Source organism: Hyperolius riggenbachi, chromosome 3 (assembly GCF_040937935.1).
Source record: "Hyperolius riggenbachi isolate aHypRig1 chromosome 3, aHypRig1.pri, whole genome shotgun sequence".
Lineage (NCBI taxonomy): Eukaryota > Metazoa > Chordata > Amphibia > Anura > Hyperoliidae > Hyperolius > Hyperolius riggenbachi.
The window spans coordinates 84,352,819-84,370,071 of record NC_090648.1 but is presented as its reverse complement, the minus strand read 5'-3'; the positions used below and the strand labels follow the sequence as shown (position 1 = coordinate 84,370,071).

Sequence of the window (17,253 nt, the reverse complement as noted above, 5' to 3'; positions counted from 1 at the left end):
GTACCTCAAACACTGTAGTTGCCATTCGCAGGTTTTGGTGTGCAGTATTAATTGTTATGTATAGAGTGCTTGAGGGCCCCAATGTAAAACTTGCATCGGGGCCCACAGCTCCTTAGCTATGCCACTGTATGTAGTGTGTGTTTGTGTAGGGAAGGAGTGGCAGGAATCACAACTTGTTAAACACACAGCACCAAAAATATGGTCCTCATGATCACACGCAAAAATGGGGGAAATGTAATTTTGCTGTAAGATTTTCATTTTTTAAAGCGGGAAATAAAAGGGGCCTTTTAAATACTGTACCTCTTTATTTGATTACTTATTTGGAACAGTGCAAAAAAACTCCTGGGTGGCCGCTGTCGGTGTTCTGTTGCCTTATGCTTGCTGATGCAATTTTTTTAAACTTCAAAGTGGAACTCCAGTGAAAATAATGTAATAAAAAAGTGCTTAGAGACACTGAAGCGAAAAAAAAAAATATGATATAATGAATTGGTTGAGTAGTACGGATAATTACTAGAAGATTAGTAGCAAAGAAAATATTCTCATATTTTTATTTTCAGTTACGGTATATAGTGTGTTTTATAACATTGCATCATTCTTTAATATGTGCGGTGTACACACTACTCAGCATTCTAAATGATTTTTTCAGAGCAGTCTTGTGAACTATTGACCTGTCCTCTGGCAGAGAAAAAGAAAATTCAGTTGAGATAAACTTCAGAAGACAGCCCTCTCCAGACTTTGGAAGTGGTAGACCTTAATGGCTTTTTTGCATAAAGATAACAACTGGAGTTTCTTAACTCTTCCTGTAGTGGAAACAATTAGACTTTTGTCTCTGCTCCTAATGTTTTATTTCTTAGCTGTACTACACATACAAATCATTGTATCATATTTTTTTTTTGCTTCAGTATCTCTTTAATTTTTACAATAGTTATACAGTATATAAAAGATTTAGTCAGTATTTGTCCGTTGTAAAATCTTTCCTCTTCCTGATTTACATTCTAATATTTATCACACTGTGACATTTTTACTGCTGGCAGGTGATGTCACTGGAAAGAGATGCTGCTTGCATTTTTGGCAGTTGGAAACAGCTGTTATTTCCCATAATGCAACAAGGCTCCCACAGTGTGATGTCAGGACCTCAGTGCTGTGAGGCGCTGACATCACACTGTGGGAGGGGGTTCAAAATCAGCCATACAAAGCCCCCGATGAACCGTTTGAGAAAAGCAATAGATTTCTCATGGGAAAAGGGGTATCCGCTACTGATTGGGATGAAGTTCAATACTTGGTTACGGTTTCTTTAACCTCCTGAGCGGCATGCCCAACAGTTGTGTCGGGCATACCGCTCGCTAGCATCAGGAGTCCCCCAGGATGAATCTAATAATGTAATAAAATAATCTGATTTAATGCCTGCAAAAGGTTTAGCTAGCACTAGGTTAGCTAGTATAGGTTGCCAGCACCCCCCCGATTGCCTCCGATCCCCCCGATCCAGCTGTTTATACATTACCCAGCCTGGTTCCAGTGATTGGTAAGACCGGAGCTGTCCGGGGAGGCTGCGCTGATTGCTGGAACCAGGCTGGGTAATGTATAAACAGCTGAATCGGAGGCAATCGGAGGGTGCCGCCTACCTATACTAGCTAGCCTAGTGCAAGCTAAGCCTTTTGCAGGCATTAAATCTATTAGATTTATAATATGGACTCTGAGGCTGCAAAACCTCCTGAGCGGCGTGACGCTCAGGAGGTTAAAGGAAATCTTAAGTGTGGAAAAAAGTTGAGATTCACATACCTGGGGCTTCTTCTAGTGCTCAAGGGTTGCACTAGTGTCAGACATTGCTAGGGATCCAGCATGCCAGATCGTTAGTGGACGTCGCATTGGGAAGCTCCCATACACATTCTAGATTCATGGTAGCTTCCTACCTGAAGCATTCTTTATCGGCCGCGGCCGCCTCAGTCAAGTTTATTGCAGCAAGTGTGTGCAGCTTTACAGCTGCCATTGTGCAACACTATAGTTGTGATTCAAAGAGATTACACTAAGCTGCATTACCACTTGTGAGTTCACATATAGTTTTTGTAAAAAGCACCAGTTCAGAGATTCTCATGGACTAATAGCTGCCTGCCTAAAACTCTCCCCCATAGTCATATGGGAATGATAGGGGAGAGATTGCTGAAGCCACACCTCCCTGCTGGCTGACAGCCTATCATGGCTGTGAAAACACGTCGTAGGTATTTCCGTTTTTATTTTTCAAAAACTGCAGTATTTTTTTTTCATGCATAACACATATCTAACAGTGTTAAATTAGATGCATATAAAAACCTATTATCAAAAAAGCTGGCACCTCCTCATGAACTTGAGTCAACATTTCGGGACCATGCTGGGTCCCTTTATCATAGCAATATTGCTCAGTGGCAAAGAGGACCGTACCAAATAGAGAAATTGCGGGTGAATTCACCTGTTAGCACTGCCAGCAGTGATGTGCAGCGTGCAAGTGACTGCTGAAGAATGTAAATAACTTAAAATATTTTATATATGTTACGGCCAGAACCCGAAGTGTGGCCACTTCTAGTTCTGGCCGGCCACTTCGGGTTCTGGCCGGCCAATGCGCGAAGTGGCCGCAGCGCAGCAGCCAATGTTAGAAATGGAATGTTTCCTTTTAATATGAATGTAGTTTTCTTGGCCGTCTCTGGCCAAATGTAGCAAAAAAAAACCAGTTCGTTCATTGAATGAAATGAAGCCGCCCGGGTTCTGCTCCACCTCCTCTCCTCCGCCCCTGCCTCTCTCTCTCTCTCTCTCTCTCTCTCTCTATCTTCTTCGGGCAGCCGGCGGGGACACGCGTGTCCCCGAGAGTCGTTCGTGGCGCCAGGAAAGCAGAGCGGGGAGGCTGCAGACATTGCTTCTGCCAGCCCCCGCTCTGCAGGGACGAACGACAGGATTGCCTGCCGCGACGAACGACTCTGGAGGGGACACGCATGTCCCCCGCTGCCAGTGTCGGGGAGAAGAGAGAGAGAGGCAGGGGCGGAGGAGAGGAGGCGGAGCAGAAGCCGGGCGGCTTCATCTCATTCAATGAACGAACTGGTTTTTTTTTTGCTACATTTGGCCAGAGACGGCCAGGAAAACTACATTCATATTAAAAGGAAACATTCCATTTCTAACATTGGCCGCTGCGCTGCGGCCACTTCGCGCATTGGCCAGCCAGAACCCGAAGTGGCCGGCCAGAACTAGAAGTGGCCACACTTCGGGTTCTGGCCGTAACATATATAAAAAGCTGCCAGATTTTTTAAGGATTTAAGTGAAACAAGTCACAGTCTTCTAAAATTCCTTTCCCCTTTACAAATGTACGCTGTATGTTTATTAATGACTTTAGCCTCAGCTACAGTATATCTACGTCCTTGGTGACTTTATCTAAACCACGAGGACGTATCGTTTTGTAGCTGAAGTAGTGCTGAGCAGGTTTGGGCTTGTTCCTGTGCACACCTCAGTCACTATCTGCTGCAAAACTTATTGGTGAAAGGGAATATATATGTTCCCTGAGCCAATAAGATTGATTATTATCATTAAAAATACTTTTATCAGTTCATAGTGAAAAATACACACTGTAGCATTATTTCAGAATCAAATATCCTCACCATAAATTGTGACAGGAACTTAATCGTTTTGTGATAAATGGAGGAAATGGCCAAATAAAGTTTGTGTTTTTTTTATCTACAGTAGCACATTTTCCCTCTCTTTTTCCCATTAAAATGCATAGAAAACAAAATTGTTCTAGGGAAAAAAAATGCCATGCAATGAAAATCTAATTTGTCTTGAAAAAAAGGATATTTATTTCATTTAGGTGTCCTAAGTAGGGGTAAGGGCCTGTTCAGACTATGCGCGTTCCTAGCCGTTTTCAGGGAACGCGTACGGGTACCAAAAACGCATAGAAACGGCTCCTAATGCTTTTGAAAGGGCTAGTTCACATGTATGCGTATGAGACGCATACGTTTCTTATCCGCATTGCTGCACGCAGTTCTGTGCGTCACGCATAGAAACGGACGCAATGAAAGTCTATGGAGGCGTATCAAAAACATGCACTACCTACTTGGGGTCGGGGGGCCGCTGCGCCTGCGTTGCCGTGTCCTCGGTCCCGGTGGTGTCGTCGGGGGCGCGCGGCGCGGGCCCAGTATGGTCTGTGTTTGCGCGGTGCGCTCCTGGTGGCGTCGGCGGGGGCGGGGGCTCTGGCGTGCGGGCGCGGTGGTTTTCTGGCTTTGGGGTCGGGGGTTCCGGGGGTGGGCTGGGGGCGGGGCCGGGGCGTCGGTGGGTGGCCGCGCCTGCGCGGGGTGTCTGCGGGGGGCTGTTGGGGGCCCCGGGTGGGTTCGGCTCGTTTTCCCCCGGCCCCCCTGCGGTATCCCTTTAATTACAAAGGAGAAGAGAAGGGAAAAAGAAGAGGGAAAGGAGGTACTCACAGTGCAGCATTGATATTTTAGAGCTGTTGGGTAGCGGCTGCAGTGTGGGGTTCCCCTGCACACTGCAGATCCGGTTTCCGATTCTGATTCCGATTTATGGTTCCGATTTTCCCTGCAAATATTGTGAGATACTATAAGTGGTGTAATGCATCAATCTTTCAGGGATTCACACTCAGCGGCTGGATTTGCACCCATTCCTAGTAGCTTTTCCTCTCATATACCTATAAGACCGGTGAGGGCATTTCTTTTTTTTTTTTTTTTTTTTTTTTTTTTTTTTTGGTGGTGGTTGTTTTTTTTTTTTTTTTTTTTTTTTATTTATTTATTTTTATTTTATTCTATTCTACTATAATATTTTTCCTCGTGTGATTTTTCTTCTTTTTGTTGTTGTTGTTGTTGCTGTTGTGTTATGTCTATATAAGTGGATTCAGACTATGATGTGAAGATGCGCCCAGGGACACAGGAGCACGGCTGTGAAGTCATGTTGATGGAAGTCCGGGCATGATAATACGCTGAGTCTGAAAAAAAAAAAAAAAAAAAAAAAACATGCACTATTGCGTTTTTAGCGTACGTTTCCCTCTGCGGTTCCCATAATTCTTTTTTTTCCCCTGGGTGACGTGTGTGTGCAAAACGCAATAGAAAACGCATTAGAACGCAAGAAAAACGCATGCGTTTTTCAACGTGCGTTTCTTTGATTTTATACGCGTGCTTCATGCGCTGACAGTCTGAACAGGCCCTAAAGTTATTACAGATTAATTAGGGACATAGATAAAATGTAAAAACTGCTCTGTCCGTAAGGGGGAAACAAGGTCTAGATGCGTAGGGTAATTAAATAATATTATTTTTAATTAAATAATGTTTCTCCTTGTTTTTACAGGCTACAAGAAAACTAAAACTACCTCTGCCTGGTAGTGACCAGCGCCCATTGTCAGCCATGTGAAATGAGACGTGGATGGTACATGCCCATTGTCTATCACATCATTGTAAAGGTATTTTTCCCCCGTGGTGTTCCATAAACAGAAATTCTGAACATAACAAAATGGCCGAACTCTTCCTTGGCAAAGTCTTACTGAAAAACAATCGGGATCTGGATGAGCTGGACACGGACAAGGAGCTGTGGCAGAGGCTGGAGAACCGGGTGCTGCTCTTGTATTTTGCTGAGTCGGGTTGTTCTCGGTGCCAGGAGTTTTCTCCACTTTTGAAGGAATTTTTCACCAAGCTGACCGATGAGTTTTATGTAAACCGGTCATCTCAGATAGCCCTGGTCTACATAACGCGAGACCGCAGTGAGGAAGACCATGACAGCTTCATAAAGGACATGCCAAAGCGCTGGCTACTGGTTCCATTCGAGGATGAGGATTTCAGGAGGTAATAAAAGAACAGCAGCAGGCTTAACACTAGAGGTTATTTGACAAATGAGCATTTGCCCCACTACCATCAGGGTGGGAACCCCCACCAAGAGGCTAGCCAGTGACAACACTTGCATTATGAGGAGGTATCAGAGCTCACACAACAGCCCTGTGGTGTACTAGAAAACCAGACCCCTCCTTTCTTTAAAGTAAACCAGTATTAACCCATTGAAGAGATGTGCCCAGTATAGTAAGCTAGGTAAATGCTACCAGTATAGTTAGCTAGGTAATGCCCCCAGTGTAGGTTAGCTAGTTAGGTGCCCAGTATAGGTTAGTCAGGCATAGGTACACTCAGTATAGGTTAGCTAGGTAAGTGCCCCCAGTATAGGTTAGCTAGGTAAATTCCCAGTATAGTTAGCTAGGTAGGTGCCCAGTATAGGTTAGTCAAGCATAGGTACACTCAGTAATAGGTTAGCTAAGTGAGTGCCCAGTATTGTTAGCTAGGTAAATGCTCCCAGTATAGTTAGCTAGGTAAATGCTCCCAGTATAGGTAAGCTAGGTAGGTGTCCAGTATAGGTTAGTCAGGCATAGGTACACTCAGTATAGGTTAGCTAGGTAAGTGCCCCCAGTATAGGTTAGTCAGACATAGGTGGACCCAGTATATGTTAGCTAGGTAAATGCCCCCAGTATAGGTTAGCTTGGTAGGTGCCCAGTATAGGATAGCTAGGTATGTGCCCAGTATAGTTAGCTAGGTAAATGCTCCCAGTATAGGTTAGCTAGGTAAATGCTCCCAGTATAGGTTAGCTAGGTAAATGCCCAGTACAGGTTAGCTAGGTAAATGCCCAGTATAGTATAGCTAGGTAAATGCCCAGTATAGGTTAGCTAGGTAGGTGCCCAGTAATTAGCATCCACTTCCTTCCACAGCTGCCGCTCCTTTACCTCCTGGAGTCGGCTGCCCATCCTGCTTTGAAGTCGCCTCCCCCGATCCTTTGCGCTGCATGGCTGGCGGTGCGGCATGCAGCACAGGCATCAGCAGTGACGCTAAGACAGAGGAGCGGCTCCCCAGATAACGTTGCGTATACAGGAAGTACTTCCTGTATACGCGACTATTATAATAGAGCCGCTCTGCTGTCTTCCCATCACAGCTGATTCTTGTGCTGCATGCCCGGCGGCAAAGAGGGTCAAGGGAGAGGACTTCAGTGCAGGACGGCCGCCGACTTCAGGAGGTAATGGAGCGGCGGCCAAGAAAGAAGAGAGCCCATCCTCCAGGCGCATTTAGGGGCGGAGCAATGGAGTGATAGAGCGTTGCCACGCTCTATCACTAGTACAGGAGGGAGGGCAGCGCAAGCATCCCGGCCACAAAAAATGGCAAGAAAAGATGACTGGCGGGAGGGGGCAGAGCCGGGAGCATGGCCGCGGGCCAAAATCAATGTTAATGATAAAAGCACTGGTGGGCCAAGTTTTATGGTGCTGCGGCCCAAATTTGGCCCGCGGGCCAGAGTTTGACACATGTGCTTTAGAGCTTTCCCTTTCCTCTCTTTGTCCCCTCGTTCTATCTCTGTCACCCTTGTTCCAGGGTATGATGAGCAGAATATTCGCCTATGCGTAATTACACACCGTAATTAGCAATTACACATTGTAATCATAATGTGATGTTTTAGGGAAAAAGCGTAATTAATTTAGTGGTTATTAGTTCTCGTAATTACATATCATTTACGCATAATTTCATGCCGACTTTGGTGGTGAATAGCAAAGTCCCCATAGATGCTATTGCTACCAAAATTGCTACATATGTTAAAAAGAATAGTGGGTACAAGTTAAAAAAGATTTTCTCAAAAATTACAAGGTAATTTAGAAAAAAAAATTTTGGGACTTGTATCTACTATTCTATCTAATCCTACTAATTCTATCTAATCCTACTAATCTGGTAGCTTTGCAATTCACCGCCAAAGTCGGCATGAAATTACGAGTAAATTACGTGTAAATTCATGCGTAATTACGAATGATTATAGTCACTTGAATTAACCATTTCCAACTACATATAAGCGTAACTGCAAAATTGTACACGTAATTTTGCGTAATCGAAATTAGCTGATCACTAGTTCCAGGTATTCGAACAACTGATGGAATAAGCCTTAGGGAACCCACAGGAGCGCTCGTGTCCCCAAGTTCTTCTGAACATAGATGGCTCTATACTGTGCATGTGCGAGCAGTACAGAGTGCCCATCTTCAGAAACACTCAGAGAAATCTGACAAGTTTTGGAATAGTCCATCTCCTCATGGGGGATTCTCAAGGTTGTCTTTGTCTTTAAAAGCATTTCCTGAATGGCCGTTCCTAAGTCTATCTGTCAAAATAGTAATTTACCGGCCAGCCTCCCTTTTTAGCAACCGGTATTCAGAGAATGCTTGTGAAAATAAAGAAAACCCTGAGAATTCCCTATGAGGAAATGGACTATTCCGAAACCTGTCAGTTCTGTAAGATTTTAACTGCTTACTTTTTTTGGTGTAGTTGTCCTTTAATAGTTACTTGAAACAGCTAATCTCGGTCTTTTCTAAACCAGTATTCATGGTTTCTATTAAACAGACCCGAGAAACTGAAATCTGCTGAGTCAGTGTTCTCATGTCATGGACACAGAAATAGAATTGTGAGCAGTGAGAGGTGGATCGATTACCCACATCCATCAGATTAAACTCTTCACCTTTCCAACATAATGGAAATCCAAAACCCATCGGTTGCTGTGAGCTGTAATCATATTTTTATTCTCTTTCTGTTTTCAATAAACACCTCTACACTGAGCCATGTTCTTATAAAATGCAATAGGAAAATAATTTTATATAAGTACCGGTATTTAATATTGATTTACCTATTTGCAGTGACATACCTAGGCAATCTGACACCCGGTGCTGATTATTTACAGACAACCCTGCCCCTGCCCCCCCCCCCCCCCCCCCCCCCAAACAATCCAAACAACCAGTTTTTCTGATGGGAGGGTTTGACGTGTTGGGGCGCTGAGCATGTTGCTGCAAAATTTTCGGGATTTGGGGGGGAAAGGAGTCATCAGGATGTGGACAGAACTAACTGTTATGAAACTCTGTTCTCTATACAGTGCTGCAGAAGATGTCAGTGCTATATAAATACACAATAATAATATGGTAGGGCATTAGACTATGACTATTGTACGATTAGATTGTGAGCTCCTCTCCTCTGAGGACAGTCAGAACTCAGAAAAGGAGGACATATGAAAGAGGGGGATGCATAGGAGGAGGGGGTGGATAAAGAGGTAATGGCACAAGACAGAGAGCCTTGTGGGAGAGAAGAAATGGCTGGAAGACCTCTCACCAGGACTGGAAAGATCACCCATGCTGTTTTTGGCTGGGACATGCTGTTAAAAAAAGCCACTGAAATCTGAAAAGAGGAAAGGGTCATGGGTAAGACAACAGGGTGGGAGGGGGAACTGGAAAAAGAGATTAGATTACCTGCAATCAAGCTAATCTAAATTGCCTGGAGCTTGCTTCTCTGCTCATTACAGAAATCGTCTGTCAGCACCTGTATCACTGGCTTCTGCAACAGCCGACTGCCCTGCATTATTGATTCATTATTCTGATCAGGATAAATAATCAATAGTCCAGGCACTCTGGTAATACAGCATCCAGTGCACATGGCTACTAATGACAGGCAACTTCTGAAGCACAAAACAAATCCTGCCAGGCTGCCACCTCTCCTTGCTAATGTCCCAGCTGCAGCACAGCAATCACTCTCTCTACTCACCCTGCTGCTCTGCACTTTCACTCACTGCAGGCTGTGTGTAGAGAGCAAGGAGACACATTGCCCACGGGATAGGAAGGGGGAGGGGTGCTACATCTAGTGCAGGAAGTAGTACAGTCCCCTGCACTGCCTGCTGCTATTTTCCCAAATGTTGCTCAAACTATGTAATGTCTGTTGTTCAGGTGCTGTCCATTAAAATAATTGGAATTGCTTTTAAACTACCGTACCAGCTTTTCCCACCATTCATTTAAATGCTGTAGTAGATCCCATCGTCTTGTTCTGGACGTTACATGTAGCATCCAGGATCGGCTACATTCGCCACTTCCACGTCCCCCTAAGGAGTTCAAAACACGACATGACAATGAAATGCTAGTAATCAATGCTAAAAATGTCATCTGTGAGTACAGATCACATGACCCCTCCCACTTGCTCCCTCTGCTGAAATGTTAACACTTTGCAGCCAGCACTTCAGTTACAGCTCAGTTTCATAATGACAAAACCCTGCTTAAAGGGAAGGTTCAGGGAGGGTGGGGAAAAAATAAAAATCAATTTCCACTTACCTGGGTTTTCCTCCAGCCCGTGGCAGGCAGGAGGTGCCCTCGCCGCCGCTCCGCAGGCTCCCGGTGGTCTCCGGTGGCCGACCCGACCTGGCCAGGCCGGCTGCAAGGTCGGGCTCTTCTGCGCTCCAAGTCCTTGTACTTCTGCGTCCCACGCCGGCGCTCTGACGTCATCGGACGTCCGCCGGGCTGTACTGCGCATGCGCAGTAGTTCTGCGCATGCGCAGTACAGCCCGGCGGACGTCCGATGACGTCAGAGCGCCGGCGTGGGACGCAGAAGTACAAGGACTTGGAGCGCAGAAGAGCCCGACCTGGCAGCCGGCCTGGCCAGGTCGGGTCGGCCACCGGAGACCACCGGGAGCCTGCGGAGCGGCGGCGAGGGCACCTCCTGCCTGCCACGGGCTGGAGGAAGCCCCAGGTAAGTGGAAATTGATTTTTATTTTTTCCCCACCCTCCCTGAACCTTCCCTTTAAAGTGGACCTGAACGCAGAACTTCCTTTCTGCTCTAAAAGATAAGCAACAGCATAGTAACCGTTAAAGAAAAAACATTTATTTGTTACAGCTGATACAAATCCTGCAATAAATCTGCAGTGTGTCTACTTCCTGCTTTCATGGAATCAGACATATTGTTAACATCCTGTGTTTCCAAATTAGCTGCTCTGTTGTGGCAGTCAGCTGGGAGATAAAATTACAACTTGTGATTAGTCACAGATGAAGGGGAATTAGACAGGCTAAACTCTCTAAATACATACAGGGTGCATTTCTCTGTTTTCTTTCTTTCCTGTGCAAGAGTTCAGGTCCACCTAAACTGTTGTGCTGGCTACAAAGAGTGGTCACCATCAGCAGTGGTAGAGAGGAGGTGGACAGTGACAGCTGTTCTCTAGCTGGAAACAACCGCTGTTCTGCTGTCCACATGCTTCCTGGAGGGATCTATGGGTCACATGACTGCATTTTCTTAAAGGACCACTATCCCGAAAATTGTAAAATTTGAAATACAAGAAAACACCAACAAATAACCAACAAAATTTCAGGAGAGTGCTTAGCGCCACCTAGTGGCCAAAAAGTAGAAATCGGAAAAAAATACACACTAAATAAAAACTTATTGACTCTCCACCCTGCCCATTAACTAAAAAAATAAAAACACACATTTAAAAGAAAACAGAAAAAATTACAGTTTAAAAAAAGACATAAATATTTACACTAGGGACTAAACTTTTTAATATGTATGCTGTGAAGGTACATTACTATATACCTTATTACCTTGAGCCTATATGGGCTTGTAATTAGTGATGGACGTAAAAATGAAAAAAGGCACCTTTATTTATACATAAAATATTTGTGCCATACATTGTACTAGGGAAATATTTTGAACGCTGCAATAACCGGGACAAATGGGCAAATAAAATGTGTGGATTTTATCCACTGTAGAACGTTTTATTTTAAAACTATAATGGTCGAAAACTGAGAAATAATGATTTTTTTCCCTTTTTATTCTTATTATTCCTGTAAAAATGCATTTAGAATAAAATAATTCTTAGCAAAATGTACCACCCAAAGAAAGCCTAATTGTGTGATAAGTAGTGATAAAATTATTGGTGGATGAACGGAAGGAGCGCTGACAGGGGAAAATTGCCTTCGTCCTGAAGGAGAAAACACCTGCGGGCTGAAGTGGTTAAAGCGGACCCAAACCAAACATTTTTTTAATTCAAAATATTTAGTTGCACCACTCTGACACCTACAAAGATAAATAAACACTCCTTCAAGCCTATGAGCATTTCAGTGCATGCTTTTCACCCTTCTCTTTTCATAACTAGGGTTATACAGGTGGCAGCCATTAGCAATTCCTCCTTTGCTGGACACTATCTACAACACAAGTTTGCCGGATTTTGTCCCGGCAATTTGAAAGGAAGGGAGGGGTTCCTCCAATAAATGTAAAATATTTTATATTTGTCATCATGCAGCTGAAAAAAGACTGCTATTTATTATTATAATTTAGAAAATAGATTTTATTTCTGAAATCTTGTATTTTTAATTTGGGTCCACTTTAAGGGAATTTCTCTAGAACAGCTTCACCAGATAGGGATATTGTGTGAATAATGATATAGTCAGCTCTGCAATGGAAACTATGAATGGGTGAAATTGGGTTTTAACTTTCAATTGGCTAAATTATTATTACAGCATAACGTCAGTATGGTTGTGACTGGGAAGCAGGTTATTTATTTATTACCTGAACAGTTTACCATTATAAGGTGCACAAAACACTTATTACATATTTTTTACAGACCAATTAAAGGATAAGTTTTACTAATGTCATTGTCACCCACAAGGCTACACATTTACCACATTAGGAACCTATAGTGCCACCATTTGTGCTGTTTGCTCTTTGCTGGGTAAATGGATTTGCGCGAGTCCTTTATTCCATTCCATTAACGAGGTAATCACGCTCTTATGGCGTATCATTACTGTCCCATTTCCCAGTAATCCCGGTTTAGTGACGGGATTACAGCTGTTAGGATATGATTATTGCTGGGGCTTTATAGGGATATCACCAGATTAGGATTAGCGAGCATTTATATGTCATTTTATTGTGTTAGTGTTATTACCACCAGCTGTACTTTAGATGTCTGACTATCAGATGGTGTTTCTTCTGTGTCTAAGATCGAGAAAAGGATGATGTGAATGTTGGTGGCATCACTTTATTCCCCTGAGCCGTAGCGAGCAGCCAGTCACCCCACCACCGGCGCACAAAGCCGGATGTATACTTTCTGTACCCCTAGGCCAGGTATTATGGCTCCCCTTTCATGTGCAGCAGCGCCCCTCCCATATTATGTGCAGCCCCCTCTTTCATGTGTATCATCCATGTATGCAGCCCCTCTCTTTCATGAACAGCTCCCTTGGGCATCAGTTGCCCTTTTTCAAGTTGCTCTCCATTTTCAGCCTCCTCTTTCATATGTAGTAACCCCTTGTTCATGTTCAGGTACCGTCTCAGGCTTTAGCCGCCTAAGGCCATGGCCTTTGTGGCCTTTCAGAAATCCAGCCCTCTCAGGGCAATTCTTTAGGCCTGTCCATTACTATTCTTGGGGCCCATTTCGATGCGCTGTTCCAGAACATGCAACATATACCATGAAGGGAGGAAGTTGGTGTAAATACTCACCATACATGTGGGACAATTGGGGGCTTTTTCCCTGGACTTCCTTCCATACGCCATCCTGATTACTTGATAAGTTGCCGTACAGTGTAGTATACCATTATATCCTTAGCACCATTGCTCCTTGCAGTGAGGCAGTTTCACACTGCGTACTGACGGTATCGGTGTGGTCTGGGGACTACACCTCCTACTTTTTAAGTTTTACATTTTTTATATTGAAGTATGCCAAAGCTAAAATGTATGAACTATTGACCCTTTTTATCTCTTGCCTGCTCTCCAGAAGCCATTTTAAGCTAGGAAAGCGTTTTATAGTTGTAATTTCTTATCAGTGAGGGTCACAATGTAGTCACTTCCTGTCACAATGTAGTCACTGCCACTTACATGCCTGATATTTAACTCTTTGAGGCAGAGAAAGAAAAAAAAAAGAACAAAACATAGTTATTTGTGTGTTAGGCACTGTACATACTCATGTCTATCTCATCATGTCACATGTTGCCTCGGGTATCCTTGTAATTTTCATGACTAGCGGGAGAAGCAGGAAGGCATGCTTGAAACAATATTTGAAGGTGGATAGGGGCTTAAAATATTTGAGAATGAATGTGGTAATGATCTGTACACAGATGGTTATAATTATTGATGGTTTTATGATCCTCTTGTGTTCTCTATTCTTCCAGGGACCTTGAAGTCCAGTTCTCGGTTTCTAAGGTTCCTGTCCTTGTAGTCCTCAAACCTTCTGGTCAGGTGATCTCTCCCAATGCGGTGGATGAAGTGGTGCGTCTGGGGCCTCCCTGCTTCCAGAACTGGCAGGAAGTATCGGAGATTATTGACAGAAGCTTCTTACTCCCAGAATTCAGTGACTCCACCCCCTCCAAGAGCGTTAGTGACCCCATCCGCAGGATAAAGTACAAGCTGGAGAGCCCAGAGACCAAGAAGAAGAAGAGGGACAGGCCGGGCAGGGATGACGATGATGATGGTGGTGGTGGTGGTGGTGGAGGAGGATTCTTCTGAACAGAATCACCCATAGGAGCCTATAGGCACAAATGTCCTGACACCTTAGACTTCTCAATCCATGAACCTACAAACCCCAATCAAACCGCACTGCAAGTGTGCTGGCTGTGGCTGGCCCAACTTTCACCCATTCCCTACTTCCCCTGTCTGGTGTAGGTAGCTACAGGTGCCCCTTAGTATTAGGTAGCTAGAGGAACCTCAGTATTAACCTCCTGAGCGGTATGGACGAGCTCAGCTCATCCATTACCGCTGGAGGGTGCCGCTCATGCCCTGCTGGGCCGATTTTCGCAAAATAAAAAGCAGCACACGCAGCCGGCACTTTGCCAGCCGCGTGTGCTACCTGATCGCCGCCGCTCTGTGCTGGCTGTGGCTGGCCCAACTTTCACCCATTCCCTACTTCCCCTGTCTGGTGTAGGCAGCTACAGGTACCCCTTAGTATTAGGTAGCTAGAGGAACCTCAGTATTAAGTAGCTAGCACCTGACTGAAGGGAGATCTCATCAGTGAGCTGAGTGAGTAACCTCTCATTTACACTCTCATCAGGAATCGGTATAGGGAAGGAGGGAGGGAGGCACTCAAGGAGGGGAATGAGCCGGCTTTTCCATCATCAGACGCCTGTAGGCACGTGCCTACTGTGCCTTATGGTAAATCCGGCCCTGCAATCACCATTATTTTCTCTTTTAGAAATGTTCACTTTCATGGTATCATCAGCATCTGAAAGGAACTCAGAAGTAAAAAATAAATAAATAAAACAGTTTAACTTACCTGGAGCTTCTTGCAGCCCCCTGCAGTCATCCTGCGCCATCCTTCCATGACCCTCCGGCCAGCAGTGGCGACCCCCTGAAAACTGGCCAGCCACGTTCCTCCTCCCTGTGCACAGCATCGTTCTGCACATGTGCAGTACTGGAAAATCACTACTGCACATGCCCCTGGCAACGGGAGCATGATTAGGGTGCGCACAGCCTAGGGCCATGTATGTGCATTAACCTCTGACTGGCCACGCCCAGCTTTCAGGAGGTCACAGCTACTTGCTGGAGGTTCGCAGAAGAGGGCCTGCAAGAAGCCCCAAGTAAGTTAAACTGTTGGGGGTTTTTTAGGCTTTTTGCTCTAACACAGGATTTAGGCATGAAATCAGTGGCATAGGAGCAGAATTATTTGGCAGTCAGACAGATAATTTAGGTCTGTTCCTGTGGGAAATATAAGCTTACTTATTGCCTAGAATCTGCCTGGAAAGTTTTGGCTCACCCAGTTCCTATTGGTTAACACAGCCAAAAATGACTTGTTGAGGGAATACCTGCATGACCTATTGTTTAGAAGGGAATGTACCACCTTTCCTCATTGGAGGTGGTTACATAGAGCAGAGACAGTCGGGCGTTGCTAGCCCCAAACATCAGTGTCATGTGCCCCGGATCTATTCTGGGGTGCCCCGGATGTCCTCCAGGCAGAGTCAGCTGTGGTGCCTCAATGGCAGGCATGCTGGGAGCTTTGGTGCATCAATCATGGTTATACTGGGTACTGTGGTGCCTCAATGTGGGCATATGGGGTGCTAAAGTGCTATGCTTGGCGCTGTGATGCCTTAACGGGAATATGCAAGGAGCTGTGGTTCTTTTATGGGGGCATGTTGGGACTTGTGGTGACTCAATGGGATGCCCGTGGGAGCATGGGAGGGGAATGCTATGGGGGAACTGCCAGATAACCTGGTGGCAGGCCAGCCCGCCCAGCAGAAAGCCAGACTAGCCAGCACAGAAGCCAGATACCTCTGCCTAATTATGTTTAAGTGGCACTGCCTATTTATATGATATGCTGTATTTTTTTTTTTTTTTTATTAATGGAAAGGGGGCTTCTTCCAACATTTTGTTGGGCAGACGTACTTGGACTGCTGTTTGTGTAAATTTGGCTCCACCCATGACCACGCCCACAGTCTGGTGCATGGCCACACCCATTTTCTGTCTAGAGTGCCCATTAGTGCCCCGAATCTCTTAGGATCCTAGCAACGCCCCTGGAGACAGTTAAGTCAGGAGCATCTGTTGAAAGAGTGACATTATTAGGCTTGGAGAAATGACAAAAGCACATTGAGGGTTCAAGAATGACAGACGTGAGACTGGTCCTATTTAACCTGATGTAGATGTAGGTTTTGTCCAGCGACAGAGCTTGTGTCTCTCTCGATCCAGGGACCGTGCTGTAGTGAATGGTACTGATCCAGCCTGACCGGGATGAGATAGCAGCTATTACAGCAATGAACAACTGATCTCCCGACCTGTGTTGTCTCCTCTACAAGAGCTAAGCCAACTGACTGAATCATTCCTATCACAAGACGTGACCATTCAAACATCACTACAGCCTCGTCCCTGGCTCAAGTTGGACACAAGCTCTTCCGCTGTGCACCCGAACACATCTCTCCAACTACATCTAAAGGCAAGATCTAAATAGGGCTAGTCTCATTACCTTCATTCTTGAACCCTCAATGTGCACTTGTTTTTATAATGTCTCCTATATTCATTGTGTACTGCAGTTCATTAATCAAGCAGCACTTCAGATCACACACTCCCCGTTGAGCAAACCTTCGCTTCTACAGGGGACACCAGCCAAAAGCACTCCTTACTCCTTCAGGATAGGACTACTCAAAGAGGAGGCCTCATTTCATGAGATTCTCTGATCCTGGATCACATGGACTGGCAGCAGGGGAGCTGGACTCAGCCTAGTCAGGTTGAGTTCGTTGTAAATTGCTGGATTCTTGACTGTTCTGCTAGGTTGTGAGTAATGCCAAGCGAAATGGTTCATCTGAAAGGGGTTCAATGTAGAATGGCCAATCCAACTGTGCAAAACTACTTATTGATGTCAACCAGATTGTCTCTCCTGCTGAACAGCTGCTGTGTGGAATGTAATGCCACCATCCTGGCAGAGGAAACCCTCACTTTCCTGGAGTACAAATATGTTGCTGATCATCCATTTGTTATTTATCTCAACTAATGTTCAGTAAAATGTATAAAGCTGTAA

At 44.9% G+C, this 17,253-nt stretch overlaps 1 protein-coding gene across 3 annotated transcripts in view; it reads left to right on the top strand.

The window, feature by feature from the left end:
* NXNL1 (nucleoredoxin like 1) overlaps positions 1 to 17,253 on the top strand; it is a 39,882-nt gene extending 22,629 nt beyond the window's left edge. For all 3 annotated transcript variants that reach the window (XM_068274469.1, XM_068274470.1, XM_068274468.1), the window contains exons 2-3: positions 5,308 to 5,798; positions 13,925 to 17,253. In XM_068274469.1, the coding sequence (XP_068130570.1) occupies positions 5,383 to 5,798; positions 13,925 to 14,258 (750 nt within the window). In that variant the 5' untranslated portion in view covers positions 5,308 to 5,382 and the 3' untranslated portion in view covers positions 14,259 to 17,253. The remainder of the gene's footprint in view (positions 1 to 5,307; positions 5,799 to 13,924) is intronic.